This window comes from Macaca nemestrina, chromosome 8 (assembly GCF_043159975.1).
Source record: "Macaca nemestrina isolate mMacNem1 chromosome 8, mMacNem.hap1, whole genome shotgun sequence".
Classification (NCBI taxonomy): domain Eukaryota; kingdom Metazoa; phylum Chordata; class Mammalia; order Primates; family Cercopithecidae; genus Macaca; species Macaca nemestrina.
Window position 1 is genome coordinate 25280411 of NC_092132.1, and position 16622 is coordinate 25297032.

At 42.6% G+C, this 16622-nt stretch overlaps 1 protein-coding gene across 1 annotated transcript in view; it reads right to left on the minus strand.

The window, feature by feature from the left end:
* Positions 1-10917: 10917 nt before the first annotated feature.
* LOC105468523 (DEP domain containing MTOR interacting protein) overlaps positions 10918-16622 on the minus strand; it is a 211213-nt gene continuing 205508 nt past the window's right edge. Inside the window, exon 9 of the mRNA XM_011718740.3 lies at positions 10918-11161. Coding sequence (XP_011717042.1) covers positions 11141-11161 — 21 coding nt within the window. The 3' untranslated portion in view covers positions 10918-11140. The remainder of the gene's footprint in view (positions 11162-16622) is intronic.

Sequence of the window (16622 nt, forward strand, 5' to 3'; positions counted from 1 at the left end):
TGCTATCATTGTTCCGTACGTGTTCAGATTTTTTTTTTTTTTTTTTTTTTTTGAGGTGGAGTCTTGCTCTGTCACCCAGCCTGCAGTGGTGTAACCTCGGCTCACTGCAACCTCCTCCCCCTGGGTTCAAGCGATTCTCCCACCGCAACCTCTAGAGCAGCTGGGATTACAGGTATGTGCTACAACACCTGGCTAATTTTGTATTTTTAGTAGAGATGGGGTTTCACCATCTTGGTCAGGCTGGTCTCGAACTCCTGACCTCAAGTGACCCACCCACCTCAGCCTCCCAAAATGTTGGGATTACAGGTGTGAGCCACCATGCCTGGCCTCATTTTTTCTTACTATGATGCAATAAGATAAATGATTTCTGTGAACCTATCACTAAGCTGAGAACTAGAATACTGATAATAAATTACAAATATATATCTACACACGTGGGTATGTACATAAATATATATACACATATACATAAATACATATATATGCTGTATATTTGGCTTTAGTTGTTTTGAACTTGTTTTTTAATTCAATATTAAAGGATTTATTCATATTGATACATGTAGTTATAATTGATTTTCAAAGATACATAGCATTATTTGTGGGACTGAATTGCATTTATGTTCTCAGTAGCTAAGCAATGGGTTTTCAGATTGTTGTCCTTTTTTTTCTTCTTATGAATAGTGATGCCAGTACAGGAATGTCAATGTTGGCCCATAGGGGTTAGGAACACATTCAACCTGTGAGATACTGCCAAACTCCTTTCCAATGTGATTGTGCCAATTTACTCTTCCTCCGGCAATTTATAAGAGATGTAAGAGATTTTGATGATTACATCTTTCTAAAGCTCGGTTTTGTTGGGCTTCTTAATAATTGCCAATTATAATGAAATAAATACTAAATGAAATTAAAGAAATGTATCGGTCTCACAGTGGAATGCTACATATTATTAAAAATCAATTATATACGTAATCAAATATATATACCTACATAATGAATAGGTGTAAAATGCTGTTATCATTAAGATACACTAAAATGGCCTTATGCGGCCCAGCAGAGAGAGAACTCTTGGACTTGAAATGAATGGACAAGGAAATAAATTTCTTTGTGATAACAACAACAACAGTAGCTAACAGTTACTGGCTGCCTGATACAGCCAGGTATTCTAATTTTATATATAAGGTTAAAGTAAATACGTGAGAAATATTTTTGTTAGACTTATTTTACAAAAAACAAACAAAACAAAACCAAAAAAAAACCCTAGGGTTCAGAAAGCTTAACGCGCTTGAGCAAGAGCTTAAAGCTACTTCATGTTAGGAATTAGGGTTCGAAACCAGGTCAGTCTAGCTCGACACGCACAATGACAAGAGCACGTATGACAGTCTGAATCACGTAAAGGTTTCTTAGGGGCCAGGGAGTTAGATGTCTGGGCAAGGCATCTATAAATTTCTGCCAGCCCTGTAGGATTTCACTATCGAAGGAGAGAGCAGAGGAAAGGAATAAGTTATACCACTAGGTCAGAAAAATAATTTTTAAAAAGAATGTTTTTATGTTTATGTTTTCTTTAACTTCTATTATCTTCAGTTCTAAGACAGTGTTTTTAAAATGTCAACCTCTTAATCCCTCAATTTTGGCCAATGAATTCTGAGTGGAAGTAAACATGTGTTATTTCTGAGTCTGGACAGTGTGAGAGACCAGGTCAGTCAAGTCCACAGAAGTGCCTGCGATGATGGGAATGTTCCAGAATCCACGCTACAAAATATAGTAGCCAGTAGCCACATGTGGAAAAAACTATCAAGCACTTGAAATGCAGCTTGTGCAATGAAGGGACTGAAATTTCCATTTTATTTTAATTACTTTTGAATCAAATCCAAGTAACTGCAGGTGGCTCCAAGCTGTGTAAAGCACAGTCCAGTTCTAGGGTTTTCCTTCTGTTGTGATGACCAGTGTGGCTCCATCTAGCGGTTGGTCCATCAGCCTGAGAAGGGGCGACACAGAACAGCGCTTCCCAGCTGATAGTCGATTTGAATGTGTGTTCAAAAGAAATAAGCTTCTGTTGTTTTAAACCACTGAGATTATTTTCCTGCAGTAAACCTTAGCCTATCCTACAAGAGACAGGAGTAACTAGATGAGAGCTTTAATGGAAGGGTTGGAACTGAGTTTCCATTGCCCACTGTGGTACAGCCATCGGTGGCCATGGGTTCCATGCACAGACACGGCCCTTCTAATGGCACCCTCCTGACACCTGCACTGTGGCCTCTCCAGGCCGGGGCACTACCCTAAAGAGTGAGAATAAATCACCTAGTGTTGGGTATCATGTAACCTAATTTGAATTTCTGTGCCACCACTTAATAACTGTGTAAGCTTGGGAAAATTACAAAAGCCTTTGAGCACTAGTTTCAGGGTCTCTTAAACAGCCGTAATGGTAGTCCTTAACTTATAGGATTGTCATGAAGACTAGTTAAGAGAATGTTTATAAATTGGATGACACATAGTAAGCATTCATAGAAAGATCAGCTACCTCTTCTTATTCTTACATTGTTATTCTCATTACATTCATGGAAGTGCAGAGGTGCAAGAGCACACACATAATGGGGAGTCTGCACACACGTCTTCGGTCTCAAATTCTGACACTCATGAGCTGTCTGACCCTAAACTATCTAGTTTCTTTCAGATTACTCATTTCCAAAATGGATAATAAAATACTAAAGGGAAGGCCAGGCATGGTGGGTCACGCCTGTAATCCCAGCACTTTGGGAAGCCAAGGCGGGCAGATCGCCTGAGCTCAGGAATTTGAGACCACTCTGGGCAACATGGTGAAACCTGGTCTCTACCAAAATACAAAAACCTAGCCGGGTGTAGTGGGGTGCACCTGTAGTCCCAGCTACTCGAAAGGCTAAGGCACAAGAATCTCTTAAGCATGGGAGGCAGAAGTTGCAGTGAGCCAAGATCACACCACTGCACTCCAACTGGGCTACAGAGTGAGATGCTCAAAAACGAAAACAAAAACAAAACTAAAGTGGAGTTGCTATGAGGGTTAAATGAGAGAGTGCCTTGAAGTGCCTGGTACATTACATAGCAGATGTTCAGCATGGACTCCTTTTATGTCCAAGCTGCTGCCTTTCCTATCTTACCCTCCTCTCTGCAACATATTTACCATTCTCTCTTTCTCTCTCTTTCTCTGTCTCACACACACACACACACACACACACACACACACCCCTGTATATCCTTCCCATTATCTTATTTAACCTGGCCATAAACAACAGAACAGTTTCTGGCTACAATAATAATGCTTCAACCACTCCAAACTCACTGCATCCTGCCATATGTCAAAGGAATTGACTAAGGTAAACAGTGGTGCAGCTGGCAGTACACCAGGGCCACCACGTAGCCAGCCCTGAAGAGACAGTAAAGACGTCTCTTGAATTTCTAAGCTTATGAGATAGAGAAAATGTCATGACTAATATTCCAGGAAGTAGGAAAGATGTGACCTTTCCTCACCCATCATAAGGATCAAAGCTGACATGCCATAACAAAGGACAGGTTAACAAGAGAAAAGCATAACAACTTTATTTAATCAAAGTTATCCATGACATAAGAGCCCTCAGAAATGAAGACCCAAAGACCCAGAGAAAATGGTTCATTTTTATCCTTAGATTTAGTAAAGTGTAGACAGTCATGTGGAAATGTGATTGGACAAAACGGGTATGATCTAATGGTGATAGACTGGGGGAGAGTTAACCCAACAAGGCCTGTCTGTTCAGGTTCTTGTTGGCCTCTCTGTGTAGCACTTCTTCCTCCTGGTATAGGACAGAAGCCCTCCAGAAAGAGGGTCTTACGATCTACTATCAGACAAGGTAGGTCAGAGTATTTCTTATGGCCAGCTCCTACACAGAAGGCAGGGGAAGGTTACAGTAATATAGCTGGTTTCTATAACCTGCCCTGGGGAAGAAGAACTCTAATTTCTCTCTCTCTCATTTTTTTTTTTCTTTTTCGAGATGGAGTCTTGCTCTTGTCACCCAGGCTGGAGTGCAGTGGCACAATCTTGGCTCACTGCAATCTCTGCCTCCTGGGTTCAAGCAATTCTTGTGTCTCAGCCTCCCAAGTAGCTGGGATTACAGGTGTGCACCACCACGCCCAGCTAATTTTTGTATTTTTAGTAGAGACAGGGTTTTGCCATGTTGATCAGGCTGGTCTCGAACTCCTGCCCTCAGATGATCCGCCTGCCTCAGCCTCCAAAGTGCTGGGATTACAGGCATGAGCCACTGTGCCTGGCCCCAAATTCTAATTTCTATGACTTGCCATCAAGGAGAAAGGAGAGGAGACCTCAGGGCAGGAGAATGTTGGAGAGACAGACTTTGCTTCTGAGGCTGCTTCTGAGGCCTTCCAATCTCCTTTAGTTCTAAGTACTCAACAAGCCAAAGCATTGTATTTTGGGGCGTCATTTTCTGAGCTCCAATAGTGGAGTCAGCCTAACCTGGCACAGCTACTCCATGAGAGAAGCAATGAGACCTGGGGATGGGGCCACATTTCCTCGGTGACAGTGGATTATTATGTGGGGACAAAGTGGAGCTTGAAGAGAGAACCTAAAGAGATAATGACATCTAGGGTCCCATCTCCCAAGAAGCGGCTAAACATCATGAAATTCCAGGTGTGGCTGAATTTGTGTGCCTAAAGTAGAAGATGTGGAAACTTCTGCTCCCAACTGGAACTGTTACAGACTGAGGGAGACTAAGGAGAAATAACAATTAAATGTCATATGGAGTTCTGGATAGGATCCTGGAACTAAAAAAGGACAACAGTTGAAACACTAATGAAATTGAAATAGAGTCTAGATTTAGTTAGTATAGTGCCAATTTTAATTTCCCGGTTTTGGTAATTGTACTATGGTCATATAAGGTATTTGCCTAAGAGGAAGGTTATTTGGGGCCAACCCCGCCATTGAGAATAAACAAATTTAAAAACTGGAATAAATGATTGAGGTATAATTTGTATGCCACAAAATGTGCAAATTTTACATTAAAATTTATTGCATCGAAATATTTTTATGTAAGGCCGGGTGCAGTGGCTCACGCCTGTAATCCCAGCACTTTGGCAGGCCGATGTAGGCAGATCACCTGAGGTCGGGAGTTCAAGACCAGCCTGACCAACATGGAGAAACACCATCTCTACTAAAAACATAAAATTAGCCAGGCATGGTGGCGCATGCCTGTAATTCCAGCTACTCGGGAGGCTGAGGCAGGAGAATCTCTTGAACCCGGGAGGCAGAGGTTGCGTGCGGTGAGCCGAGATCATGCCATTGCACTCCAGCCTGGGCAACAAGAGTGAAATTCTGTCACACACACACAAAATACATATATATATATTTGATATACATATACACTATATAAAATATTAAAATACATATTTAGGCCGGGCACGGTGGCTCACGCCTGTAATCCCAACACTTTGGGAAGTGGAAGTGGGTGGATCACCTGAGGTCAGGAGTTCAAGACCAGCCTGACCAACATGGTGAAACCCCATCTCAACTAAAAACACACACAAAAAAAATTAGCTGGGCGTGATGGCAGGTGCCTGTAATCCCAGCTACTTCAGGAGGCTGAGGCAGGAGACTTGCTTGAACCCAGCAGGCAGAGGTTGCAGTGAGCCAAGATTGCGCCATTGCACTCCAGCCTGGGCGACAAGAGCAAAACCCTATCTTAAAAATAAATAAAAATAAATAAATAAATAAATAAATAAATAAATAAATAAATAAAATACGTATTTATCAGACTGGTGGATCACTTGAAGTCAGGAGTTTGAGACCAGCCTACTCAACATGGTGAATTCCCATCTCTACTGAAAATACAAAAAGTAGCCAGGCATGGATGTGCATGCCTGCAATCTCAGCTACTTGGGATGCTGAGGCAGGAAAATCGCTTGAATCCAGGAGGCAGATGCTGCAGTGAGCTGAGACCAAGCCATTGCACTCCAGCCTAGGTGACAGAGTGAGACCCCGACTCAAAAAAAAAAGGGGGGGGGCGGTATTTTTAAAATATTTTGGTCTTTTTTTTTTTTTAAGAAGAAAGGAAGGGATGGAACGTCACACTTGATGTGGCTCGGGAAACCAAGCAATAGAAATCATTTTGAAGTCTTTAAGATCCTAGGCACTAAAATTTGTGCCTGGGCCATGTTTTCCACAATTCTCCAAGAGACAAAGTATCCCCAAGTGACACCTGGGCTATTACAGGGCAATTTGTCTGAGAGGCTGCAGCATTCCAGATAAAAGGATGACCACTTTAAGGGAATGGGGTTGGCGTTTATATGAAGACTTTGCTCTTCCTTACATGAAAAGTCAGGAATATTTAGTCCAATAGGAGCTGAGCAGGGCCAGCAAGTCCATGTTCCAGGTCCAGGAATGATTCTCTTAGGAATAAGAAACAGCAAGTATTGTCTTTCTTTATCGTTAAAATGATACTTACATTTCTCCAAGGATATTATGAGAGCTTTTAACTTCATGAGATGTAGTAGTAGCTACTCGTTTGATTTTGGCAGTTAGGAAGATGAGTGAGCCAAAAAAGAAATGATCAAAACAAAGAAAAGTTGTAACAGGTCAATACGTTTTAAATTAAGAATCTATTTTAAAATCAAAACAGAAACGAAGTGAACCCTGCAAAAACACAAGGGGGCAGCATTTCATAACGTTACAAATAAATGCTGAATCAGCTTTTTGGGTAAAGATATATACAGACAAACAAAGAAGTTATCAAGTGAGTCACCCTAAGTAACCTTAAGTCACAGAGCTCAAGAGTGGCAAAACAAGGACCATCACTAATGCTTCCCACTCTCAATTGAGTATTTTTCTTTTTTTCTTTTTTTGGGACAGGGTCTCACTCTGTTGCCCAGGCTGGAGAACAGTGGCACAATCTCGGCTCACTGCAACCTCCACCTCCCGGGTTCAAGCAATTCTCCAGCCTCGGCCTCCTGAATAGCTGAGATTACAGGCGCACACCACCATGTCCAGCTAATTTTTGTATTTTTAGTAGAGATGGGGTTTCACCATGCTGGCCAGGCTGATCTTGAACTCCTGACCTCAGGTGACCCGCCTTCCTTGGCCTCCCAAAGTGCTGGGATTACAGGTGTGGACCACCACGCCTGGCCTGAGTATTTTTCCACCCCATGTTGTCTCATACGGTCTTCCTGGATTAAAGATCCCTGCTACATGCTGAAAATGACTGACTTCTCACCAAAAGACCCATGGATAAGGTTTCTATTTTCTGTGGACACCGAGTAGGGCATAGGTGACTGACACCTTGTCACTAAAGATGAATAGTTCAATTGGAGTAAAACATGAATCAACTTCCAGAACAGACCTATGCTCTCAATGTAATTATGCACTAATCTTCAACATCGAGGAGACCTTAAGGGAACAGTTAGGTTGGGACAGTTTTTAAAAGGTGTTTTGCAAATGTTAAAATTGTGCATTTTCATTTCTCTCTTGAATCATGTTTTATTGCATTCTCTTACCTACCTGCCCTCTTTAGAAAGACAATGAAATCAGGCTTTCTTAGGAGAGAAAATAAGGATTTGCTATAGCACTTTGTAGAGCCCGTCTTCAAATCAAGGTCAGGGCTGGTGGATGAATTTGCAGTTTTTTGTAATGTAGGGAAGTTTCCTTTTCTGCTCATGACAGTCAGGCCCTGGGGCTTGCTGCTCCATGCTTAAAGGTGGCTACAATGTCAGGAAGTAGGAAAAAATCTTGCCTCTTCTAACTGAAGGGACTGTGGGAAGAAGGTATATAGAAAGAAAAAAGGAGGATGAAGTGGTGGGTGTGTTTGTTTTGGGTTTTCTTCTTGGAAATAAAGCCTGAAGGCTGAAGAAAGCCAATGGGAAGAGAGATTTCTACCCTTCTTCACAGTCAGGACTCTAGAAGTGATGGCCACTCCTTAGCTGCCCAACTTGGCAATGACCACATCAAAGTAAACCTGACTGTCCTTCCTGGTTAGTAGAGAAAGTAAATGACTCTGAGCTTCCCCAGACAATTTTCTGCAGAGGGTCCATGAGATCCTGAGGCTCCAAGAGACCCTGGAAGGCAGCAGTGTGGAGACCCTGAAGGTGTCCCATGTGCCCACTGCGGCAAAGGATAGGGCTGCCCCAAAGCAGAACCCGAATGTGGGCGGCAGAGCCAGAGGGCCAGGAGGAAGACATGGTGGAACCAGGGTATCTGTAGGGCCAGAAAGAGCCAAAGTGAGACTGAGACAGACAAAGAGGAGCCCAGGCCCTAGCCAGGTAGAGAGAAAACAGATTACAACAGCTACAGTCTTGCTGAAAGCTGAACATAGAGAAATGTCCTCCTACTTAGGAAAAACTCCTTCATTAAGTTGAAAGCAGGACAGCCTTCCTCCCTCCTTTTCCTAAGGGTGCCTATTAGCCTACTTCTTCTTTTCTATTTGATTCACTAATAGTCCCCTTATGTCCCTATTTCTCTAGGGACTTGATATCAAGTCCCTGGTACTGAAGCAGAAATCAGCTTGAATGACATTGAACTGAAAAACTTATCTCTCTGTTAATTCCCAGATGGTGTTCCAAACTTCTGCATCCCAAGACAGCTTCACCCTTCCCGAGCAATGCCTTGTGACCAGGCACACTGCCTGGGAATTCAAAGAGAAGTCACTGATTCTCCCACTCTTCTGGGAATTTTAGGCCTGGGGACCAGCTATGAGTCCAAACTCATCCACCCAGGGTGCATCATGTTTTCGTGCTAATAGGACGCTCATCAGCCTGTCTTGCGTAACCTGGACATTCTGTCACAGGCCCAGTGAGATAAGTGGCCACAAGTATGCAGTGACGCCTTTATTCTGAGACCTTGACTATAATTCTGAGGAATCACAACAGAGATAATGATATTCCCAGAAGAAGCGGAGTTCAAGCCACTACCAAGAACACTACTCCTGAACCTCTTGAAGAAGCGGAGTTCAAGCCACTACCAAGAACGCTAGTCCTGAACCTCTTTCTGCAAGGCAGTGGGAGTCGGTATGCCTGCAGGTCTGAGGCTCTGGGATAACTCTAACCACTGGCCTAGGAAGAATTCAAGAGACTTCGTAAAGCAGTCTCATGAGAGGACAAGAGATTTTGATGTTAGTAGTTAGTTAGTTAGTTAGTTAGATTTATGACTGGTAACTCGGCCACACCTCCTGAATTCAAACCCCATCTCTGCCACTTACTGGGTGACTTTGGGAAACTTGCTTAACCTTTCTGTGCCTTGGCATTCTCATCTGTATAATGAGATTAGTAGTAACACTATCTGCCTTAGAGGGCTGTTGGAAGAATTAAGTGAGACACAACACAATATTCCACGTAAAGTATATGGTGTCTGACATATAGGAAGGTCAATAAATGTTACCTGTTATTATTATTAGCTTAATGGTATTAGTTTCCTTAAAGAGAGAAAGCTTACATAAACTATAGAAAGCAACATATCTTCATATCCAGATAGAAGTAATCAACACAAAATTATACTTAATTAAAATTTACGGGCACAGATTCTAAACCCTAGCCTACTAAACAGCCAAGTCTGTATGTAAATAATATGATTCCCTCTACCCTTATTTCCAGGAAGAATTATCAATGTTCTTTGGTAAATTGTCTAATCAAGACTGTACTTATAACTAAGGTGGCAAATTATTAGTAAAACAGGATTCAGGCCAGGCACTGTGGCTCATACCTGTAATCCCAACACTTTGGGAGGCCAAGGCAGGCAGATCACCAGGAGATCCAGACCAGCCTGGCCAACATGGCAAAACTCATCTCTACTAAAACTACAAAAATTAGGCGGGTGTGGTGGTGCACACCTGTAGTCCCAGCTATTTGGGAGGCTGAGGTAGGACAATCCCTTGAACTCAGGAGGAAGAGGATGTAGTGAGCTGAGATCACACCACTGTACTCCAGACTGGGGAGCAGAGCAAGAATTTGTCTCAAAACAAAACAAAACAAAAAAACAGGCCGGGTGTGGTGGCTCATGCCTGTAATCCCAGAACTTTGGGAGGCTGAGGTGGGTGGATCACCTGAGGTCAGGAGTTCGAGACTAGCCTGGCCAACATGGTGAAACCTCATCTCTACTAAAAATACAAAAATTTGCTGGTGTGATGGCGCATGCCTGTGATCCCAGCTACTTGGGAGGCCGAGGCAAGAGAATCGCTTGAACCTGGGAGGCAGAGGTTGCAGTGAGCCTAGATCACGCCATTGCACTCCAGCCTGGGTGACAAGGGTGAAACTCTGACTCAAACAAACAAGCAAATAAAAAACAAAAAACAGTACTCTATGGATGAACTGTGACCTTTAGAAGATGCAGAGGCACAGCTTTTGCCAGCTTCTGATCCTTTCAATCCGGGATTACAAAGGCGTGGTTAAGGGAATCATTGGGCCTGCAGACGTGTTTGTTTCACGAGGGCAGTGGTTTGGTTCTATTCTGTTTTAACACAAAACACTGTTGCGAATTTGAATGCTTTAGGAGGAGCATGCTGTCTGCAGCTAACCACAGTCCCTGCACTCACCCTCGCCTTAACCCCTGCCTCTGCACGTTTCCATACCCACATGCCAACACAGCATTTGAGTTTACCACCTCTAAAAAAAAACCCAGAAATTAACAACAACAAAAATTCCGGGACCACTTGAATTCTTATAACCAGTCTTCTTATTGCAGAAGGACTATTTTTCATACACAGAATCCACATACAACAGCGATCCGCCAATTCCCAAATCTGCCTTTCCTTCCCTCTTTCCCTTCTTCGCACTTCCCTTTCAGCTCTCCAACTAGTTTGCAGAGTTGGATTCAGCAGAAGGGGGGCGTTCCTATCAATCTTTTCAATGTTTCTCACCATTTAAATAGGCAAGACGAATTACTTGCTTTTTTTTCACAGTTCCTAAAAGATGTGACTCTTGGCTGGGGCTTTTCCTGAGTAAACAACATGGCAACGGGGAGATCCAAGCCTTCAGGTATCTTCTGACTCACAGGGCAGCTGTCGGCACAAAGACAACCCCAGGGTGCAGGCTGGATGGGAGAAGCTTCCAGATTTTAGATCTCCTTTTTTCTTTGCTTCAATATTTTTCATATAGAGCCAAAGCTCTTGGTGACACCATTTTTAATTCTTGTATTCATGTATCATAGGTCATGGCAAGTTCCCTGGAACGGAATTGTTAAATTTGCTGAAATTTTAACATTTCTTCTATCTTTATATACCTACATTCAACTGTATATTCCCTGTTTAATTATTGTATCGTCTCAAATATTGTTGGGTTTTGCATTTTTTTTTGTTTTTGTTTTTGTTTTTTTTTGCTCTTCAACCAGAAGGAGTGAGGTAGGGGCGCAGATAGAAGAGCAGGGTTCTAAGTTACAGTAATGTGTGTTCCTTATTGTATCTAAGTTACCGTAATGTATCTAGGTTAATGTATCTAAGCTCTCAGCTGTGACACTTTGATGGTATTCCCCACAACAGTTTCACAAAGTCTCATTTCCTTAACATGGAAATAGAGTCAACTAATAATTTTGAATCCATTATCTTGTGGTAACAGCTTTTGTTACCTGGTATAGTCGGGAAAACAATTTAAAAATAAATAAATAGATAAAAGTCCTACAAGGCCTATGGGCAAGACCACCCATAGGCTTGTCTGGGCAAGACCACCATGGGGCTTGATTCCAGGAAGCATCATTCCTCACAGTTTGTGTGAATATTGTCCCCTACAGCTGTGCAGGATGCAACCAGCATGACCCGCATACGCTGGCCATGTAAAATGTGGTATTACCTGCTCTGCATCTAAATATGTCTGTTTTAAATAGGTAAGTTCTATCCGTTACATACATCTACTTACAATAATTGCTACATAGTATTTTTTTTTAACTTGGGGCTTTATACAACAATAGAATTTGTTGAGATAAACTGAACCTACACTCTAGAACACAAATTATTTATACTTTACCGTGCAATTAATATACCGTAATTAGGAAGCTCAAATTCTAGTTACTATTCCATGGTATTCTGCCAGAGAATGTCAATTACTCTCCTTAACCAGGAAATGCTGAAAATCATTAGTTTATGTTAGTAAGAATACTGGCCTTTTCCGCTGTGGTACAGATTCTCCTCTGTTTTTCGTTTGCCTGCCTGCCTGCCTGCCTTCCCTCCCTCCCTCCCTCCCTCCCTCCTTCCTTCCTTCCTTTTTTTGAGACGGTTCTAGCTCTGTCACCCAAGAGTCTGGAGCATGGTGGTGTGATCTCAGCTCACTGCAACCTCTGCCTCCTGGGTTCAACAAATTCTCCTGCCTCAGCCTCCCAAGTAGCTGGGATCACAGGTGTTCACCACTTGGCTAATTTTTGTATTTTTAAAAATAGAGATGGGGTTCCACCATGTTGGCCAGGCTGGTCTCAAACTCTTGACCTCAAGTGATCCACCCGCCTCAGCCTCCCAAAGTGCTGGGATTATAGGAATAAGCCACCGCACCGGGCCCACGTTGTTTTCTTTGAATTGCCCAGGGTTTGTTTAAACTGTTTTATGTGTCCCACAGTGTTCTTTGCTTGCATATAACTTTCTTATGTCAGTGCCCTCATCACTATTTGCAGAAAAATCTTATATACCCTCTTACAATATTGCCAGTGAGGTCTTGCTTACCTCCAATATGCTCTGCTTACTGCTGGAGCCATCTTTCCCCATTGTATTAGCTTCCTAGGGCTGCCATGACAAAAAGTACTAAAAACTGGGTGGCCTAAACAGCAGAAATTCATTGTCTCACAGTTCTAAAGGCTAGAAGTCCAATATTAAGGTGTTAGCAGGGTTGGTTCCTTCTGAGGGCTGTGAGGGAAGGATCTCGTCCAGGTCTCTCTCCTTGGCTTGTAGGTGGCCTCAATCTCCCTGTGTTTCTGCACACTGTCTTTCCTCTGTGCATTTCTGTCTCTGTATCCAAGTTTGTCCTTGTTATCAGGACACTAGTTATTGGACTAGAGCCCACCCTGATGACTTCTTTTTAACCTGATTACCTCTGTAAAGACCCTATCTCCAAATAACATTATGTTTGGAGGTACAGAGGGTACAACTCCAACATCTCTTTTTTAGGAGAGGCAATTCTACTCATAATACCCATTTTCCTGGAAATAGCTTTTTTTTTCTTTTTTTTTTTTTTTTTTGAGACAGAGTCTTGCTCTGTTGCCCAGGCTGGAGTACAGTGGCGCAATCTCAGCTCACTGCAACCTCTGCCTCCAAGGTTCAAGTGATTCTCTTGCCTCAGCCTCCTGAGTAGCTGGGATTACAGGCACACACCAACAGCCCAGCTAATTATTTTTGTATTTTTAGTAGAGACAGGGTTTCACCACATTGGCCAGGCTGGTCTCGAACTCCTGACGTCAGGTGATCCGCCTGCCTCGGCCTTCCAAAGTGTTGGGATTACAGGTGTGAGCCACTGAGCCTGACTGGGAATAGTGTTTCTTTGTTTGCTAAATATTACAGCCTGGTTGTACCCTGAACATCCCACTCGGCTCAGTCACTTGGGGTTTCCTTCTTTCTGCCAGAGCAATCATTTGCTGCTGTTGTATCAGTGAATGTGATTAGAATTATCTCCGTTTGTTGAGAAAGCAGCCTTGTTAATGGTATAGAGTTCTATTTTGTTTTGTTTTCCCTTTGAGCAGAAACATGGGCATTATGACATTTTCTGTGTAAATCCAGCATAATAATCTTCAGTTGGCTAAAGATGGGGTTTACTATTAACTGTTTCACTTCCACTTGGATATAAGCCAGTGATTTTGAAGTTTGTGACTGTGACCCATAGGAGAGTTTTGAAATCAATATATAGGGCTACGACTAGCATTTTCTGAAAGCCAGTGTAATTTTTTTAAAAAAATGTTTTAGGTTGGGCATGGTGGCTCACGCCTATAATCCTAGCACTTTGGGAGCCCGAGGCAGGCAGATAACTAGGTCAAGAGATTGAGACCAGCCTGACCAACATGGTGAAACCCCATCTCTACTAAAAATACAAAAATTAGCTGGGTGTGGTGGCACGCACCTGTAGTCCCAGCTACTCGGGAGGCTGAGGCAGGATAAATCTTGAATCCAGGAGGCAGAGGTTGCAGTGAGCCAAGATTGCACTACCACACTCCAGCCTGGGTGACAGAGTGAGACTGTCTTGAAAAATAAAATAAAAGGAATAAAATAGAATAGAGTAGGGTAGAGTAGATTAGTACCTAGTTGAATTAAAAAGAAAACATCAGAATGTATCTACATGGAAAGGGTATATGCTTGTAGCAGTCATTCGTGCTGTTCATCAGATGTTTTCAGTTTCTGTCCCAGGCACATGATGGGATGGCATTTCCCCACTCCTTGAAGTTAGGTGTGGCCAAATGACTTAGCCAGTAACATGTGAGAAGTGATGTGTATCACTCCAGGTGAAGCTTTAAGAGCCATTATAGATTGGCTGTGCTCCCTTTCTCTCTACTGCTGATGTTGGTGACCTGTGAGATGGAGGCTGCTCCATCCTGAGTCCTGGGATGAAGAAAAAAATGGAGCAGGATTCCCAGCCACCTCATGATGCACACAACACAAGCCAGAACAAAATTTTTATTGTTTTAAGCCCCTGAGATTTGGGGTTGTTTATTACCTAGTTGATCTGTTTCAGTATGCTGTGTAAAACTTATATTTCAATTATATACGTCATCATAAAAAATGAATCCTTTTTTTCTTTTTTTGAGAGAGAGTTTTGCTCTTGCCACCCAGGCTGGTGTGTGGTGTGCAGTGGCACACCAGCCTGGTTCAAGCAATTCTTCCACCTCAGCCTTCCAAGTAGCTGAGACTACAAGTGTGTGTCACCACATCTAGCTAATTTTTTATATTTTTAGTAGAGACAGGGTTTTGCCATGTTGGCCAGGCTGGTCTTGACCTCCTGATCTCAAATGATCCTCCTGCCTCAGCCTCCCAAAGTGCTGGGATTACAGGTATGAGCCACCAGGCCCAGCTTCAGATAAATTATTAGACATCTTTTAGCCTCGGTAGTCTTATCTCTAAAACCAGAGCATTGAACTAGAACGATTTCTCAGGTCACTTTCACATTTAGGGGTTGTTTATTACTGCAGCATAACCTCGATCTGACTGTGTCAGTATACTCCATAAAACTTGTATTTCAGTTTTATATGTCATCATACAAAATGAATCTATTTTTTATGATAAATAAAAAATGATATGATAAATATGATATATAAGACAAATGACGTAAGATAAAAATACAGTCTATGTTAGTGGCTATCAAACTTCTTGCTTACAATGTACAGTAGGAGATTCATTTTGGGCTGGGCGTGGTGGCTCATGTCTGTAATCCCAGCACTTTGGGAGGCCGAGGCAGGTGGATCACGAGGTCAGGAGTTTGAGACCAACCTGGCCAACATAGTGAAACCCCATCTCTACTAAAACTACAAAAAAATTAGTTGGGCGTGGTGGCAGGAGCCTGTAATCCCAGCTACTCGGAAGGCTGAGGCAGAAGAATCGCTTGAAACTGGAAGGCAGAGGTTGAAGTGAGCCAAGATCGCACCACTGCACTCCAGCCTGGGTGGAAGAGCGAAACTCCGTCTCAAAAAAAAAAAAAGATATTAAAGTATTACCCATATGATACAGATAAGAGTTTCTAACCCTTGTGTTGCTGACATTTTGGGCTGTCCTGTTCATTATAAAAAGCTTAACGCACTAGATGCTAGTAGCACTCAGTTGTGATGACCAAATGTCTTTCCAGACATTGCCAAACAGCCGCTGGGGACAAAATCAGGCCTGCTTGCGGACCACTGCTGCAGAACCTCTGCTTAGAGTTTTTCAATCACTTCTTTTTTTTTTTTTTCTCCAAGTTATTGGTAGAAAAGAGAATTACTGCTTCCTATTAGACAACAAAAGCAAAAACACAGAATGAGTTTAACCCCTCTAAGAGAAAGGTATCTGTGCTTCCCTATTGTTACATTTTATTGAAGCCACTTGATTAATGTCTATCTCACCCACTAGAATAAAAGCTTCATAAAGGTACCATGTCTGGTTCTTTTCTGCTGTGTCTCTAGGGTGCAAATCACCAGACACATAGCAGATGCTCAATAAAAATAGCACCAAATGGGGTGGGCACGGTGGCTGACACCTGTAATCCTAGCACTTTGGGAGGCCGAGGCGGGTGGATCACCTGAGGTCAGGAGTTCGAGACCAGCCTGACCAACATCATGAAACCTGTCTCTACTAAAAATACAAAAACAAACAAAAAAGTAGCTGGGCATGGTGGCAGGTGTCTATAGTCCCAGCTACTCAGGAGGCTGAGGCAGGAGAATTGCTTGAACCCCAGGGGGTGGAGGTTGCAGTGAGCTGAGATCATGCCACTTCACTCCAGTCTGGGCAAAATAGCGAAACTCTGTCTAAAAAATAAAAAATAAAAAAATAAATCACCAAATGAGTAAATGAGAGAGTAACTTTTCTCTGCAGTCCCTCCTACTAATAGGAAAACGGTTCCTGCAGGATCAATAGGTTAGACTAGGTTTGTGGAAAGTAACTTTTTTCTAGTTCCATCCCTAAAATAAAAAGGTTGTCTCAAGGCAGTGTATTCTTGCAAACAATAAGGTCTTGTCCAGAGCACAAGTCTTCAGA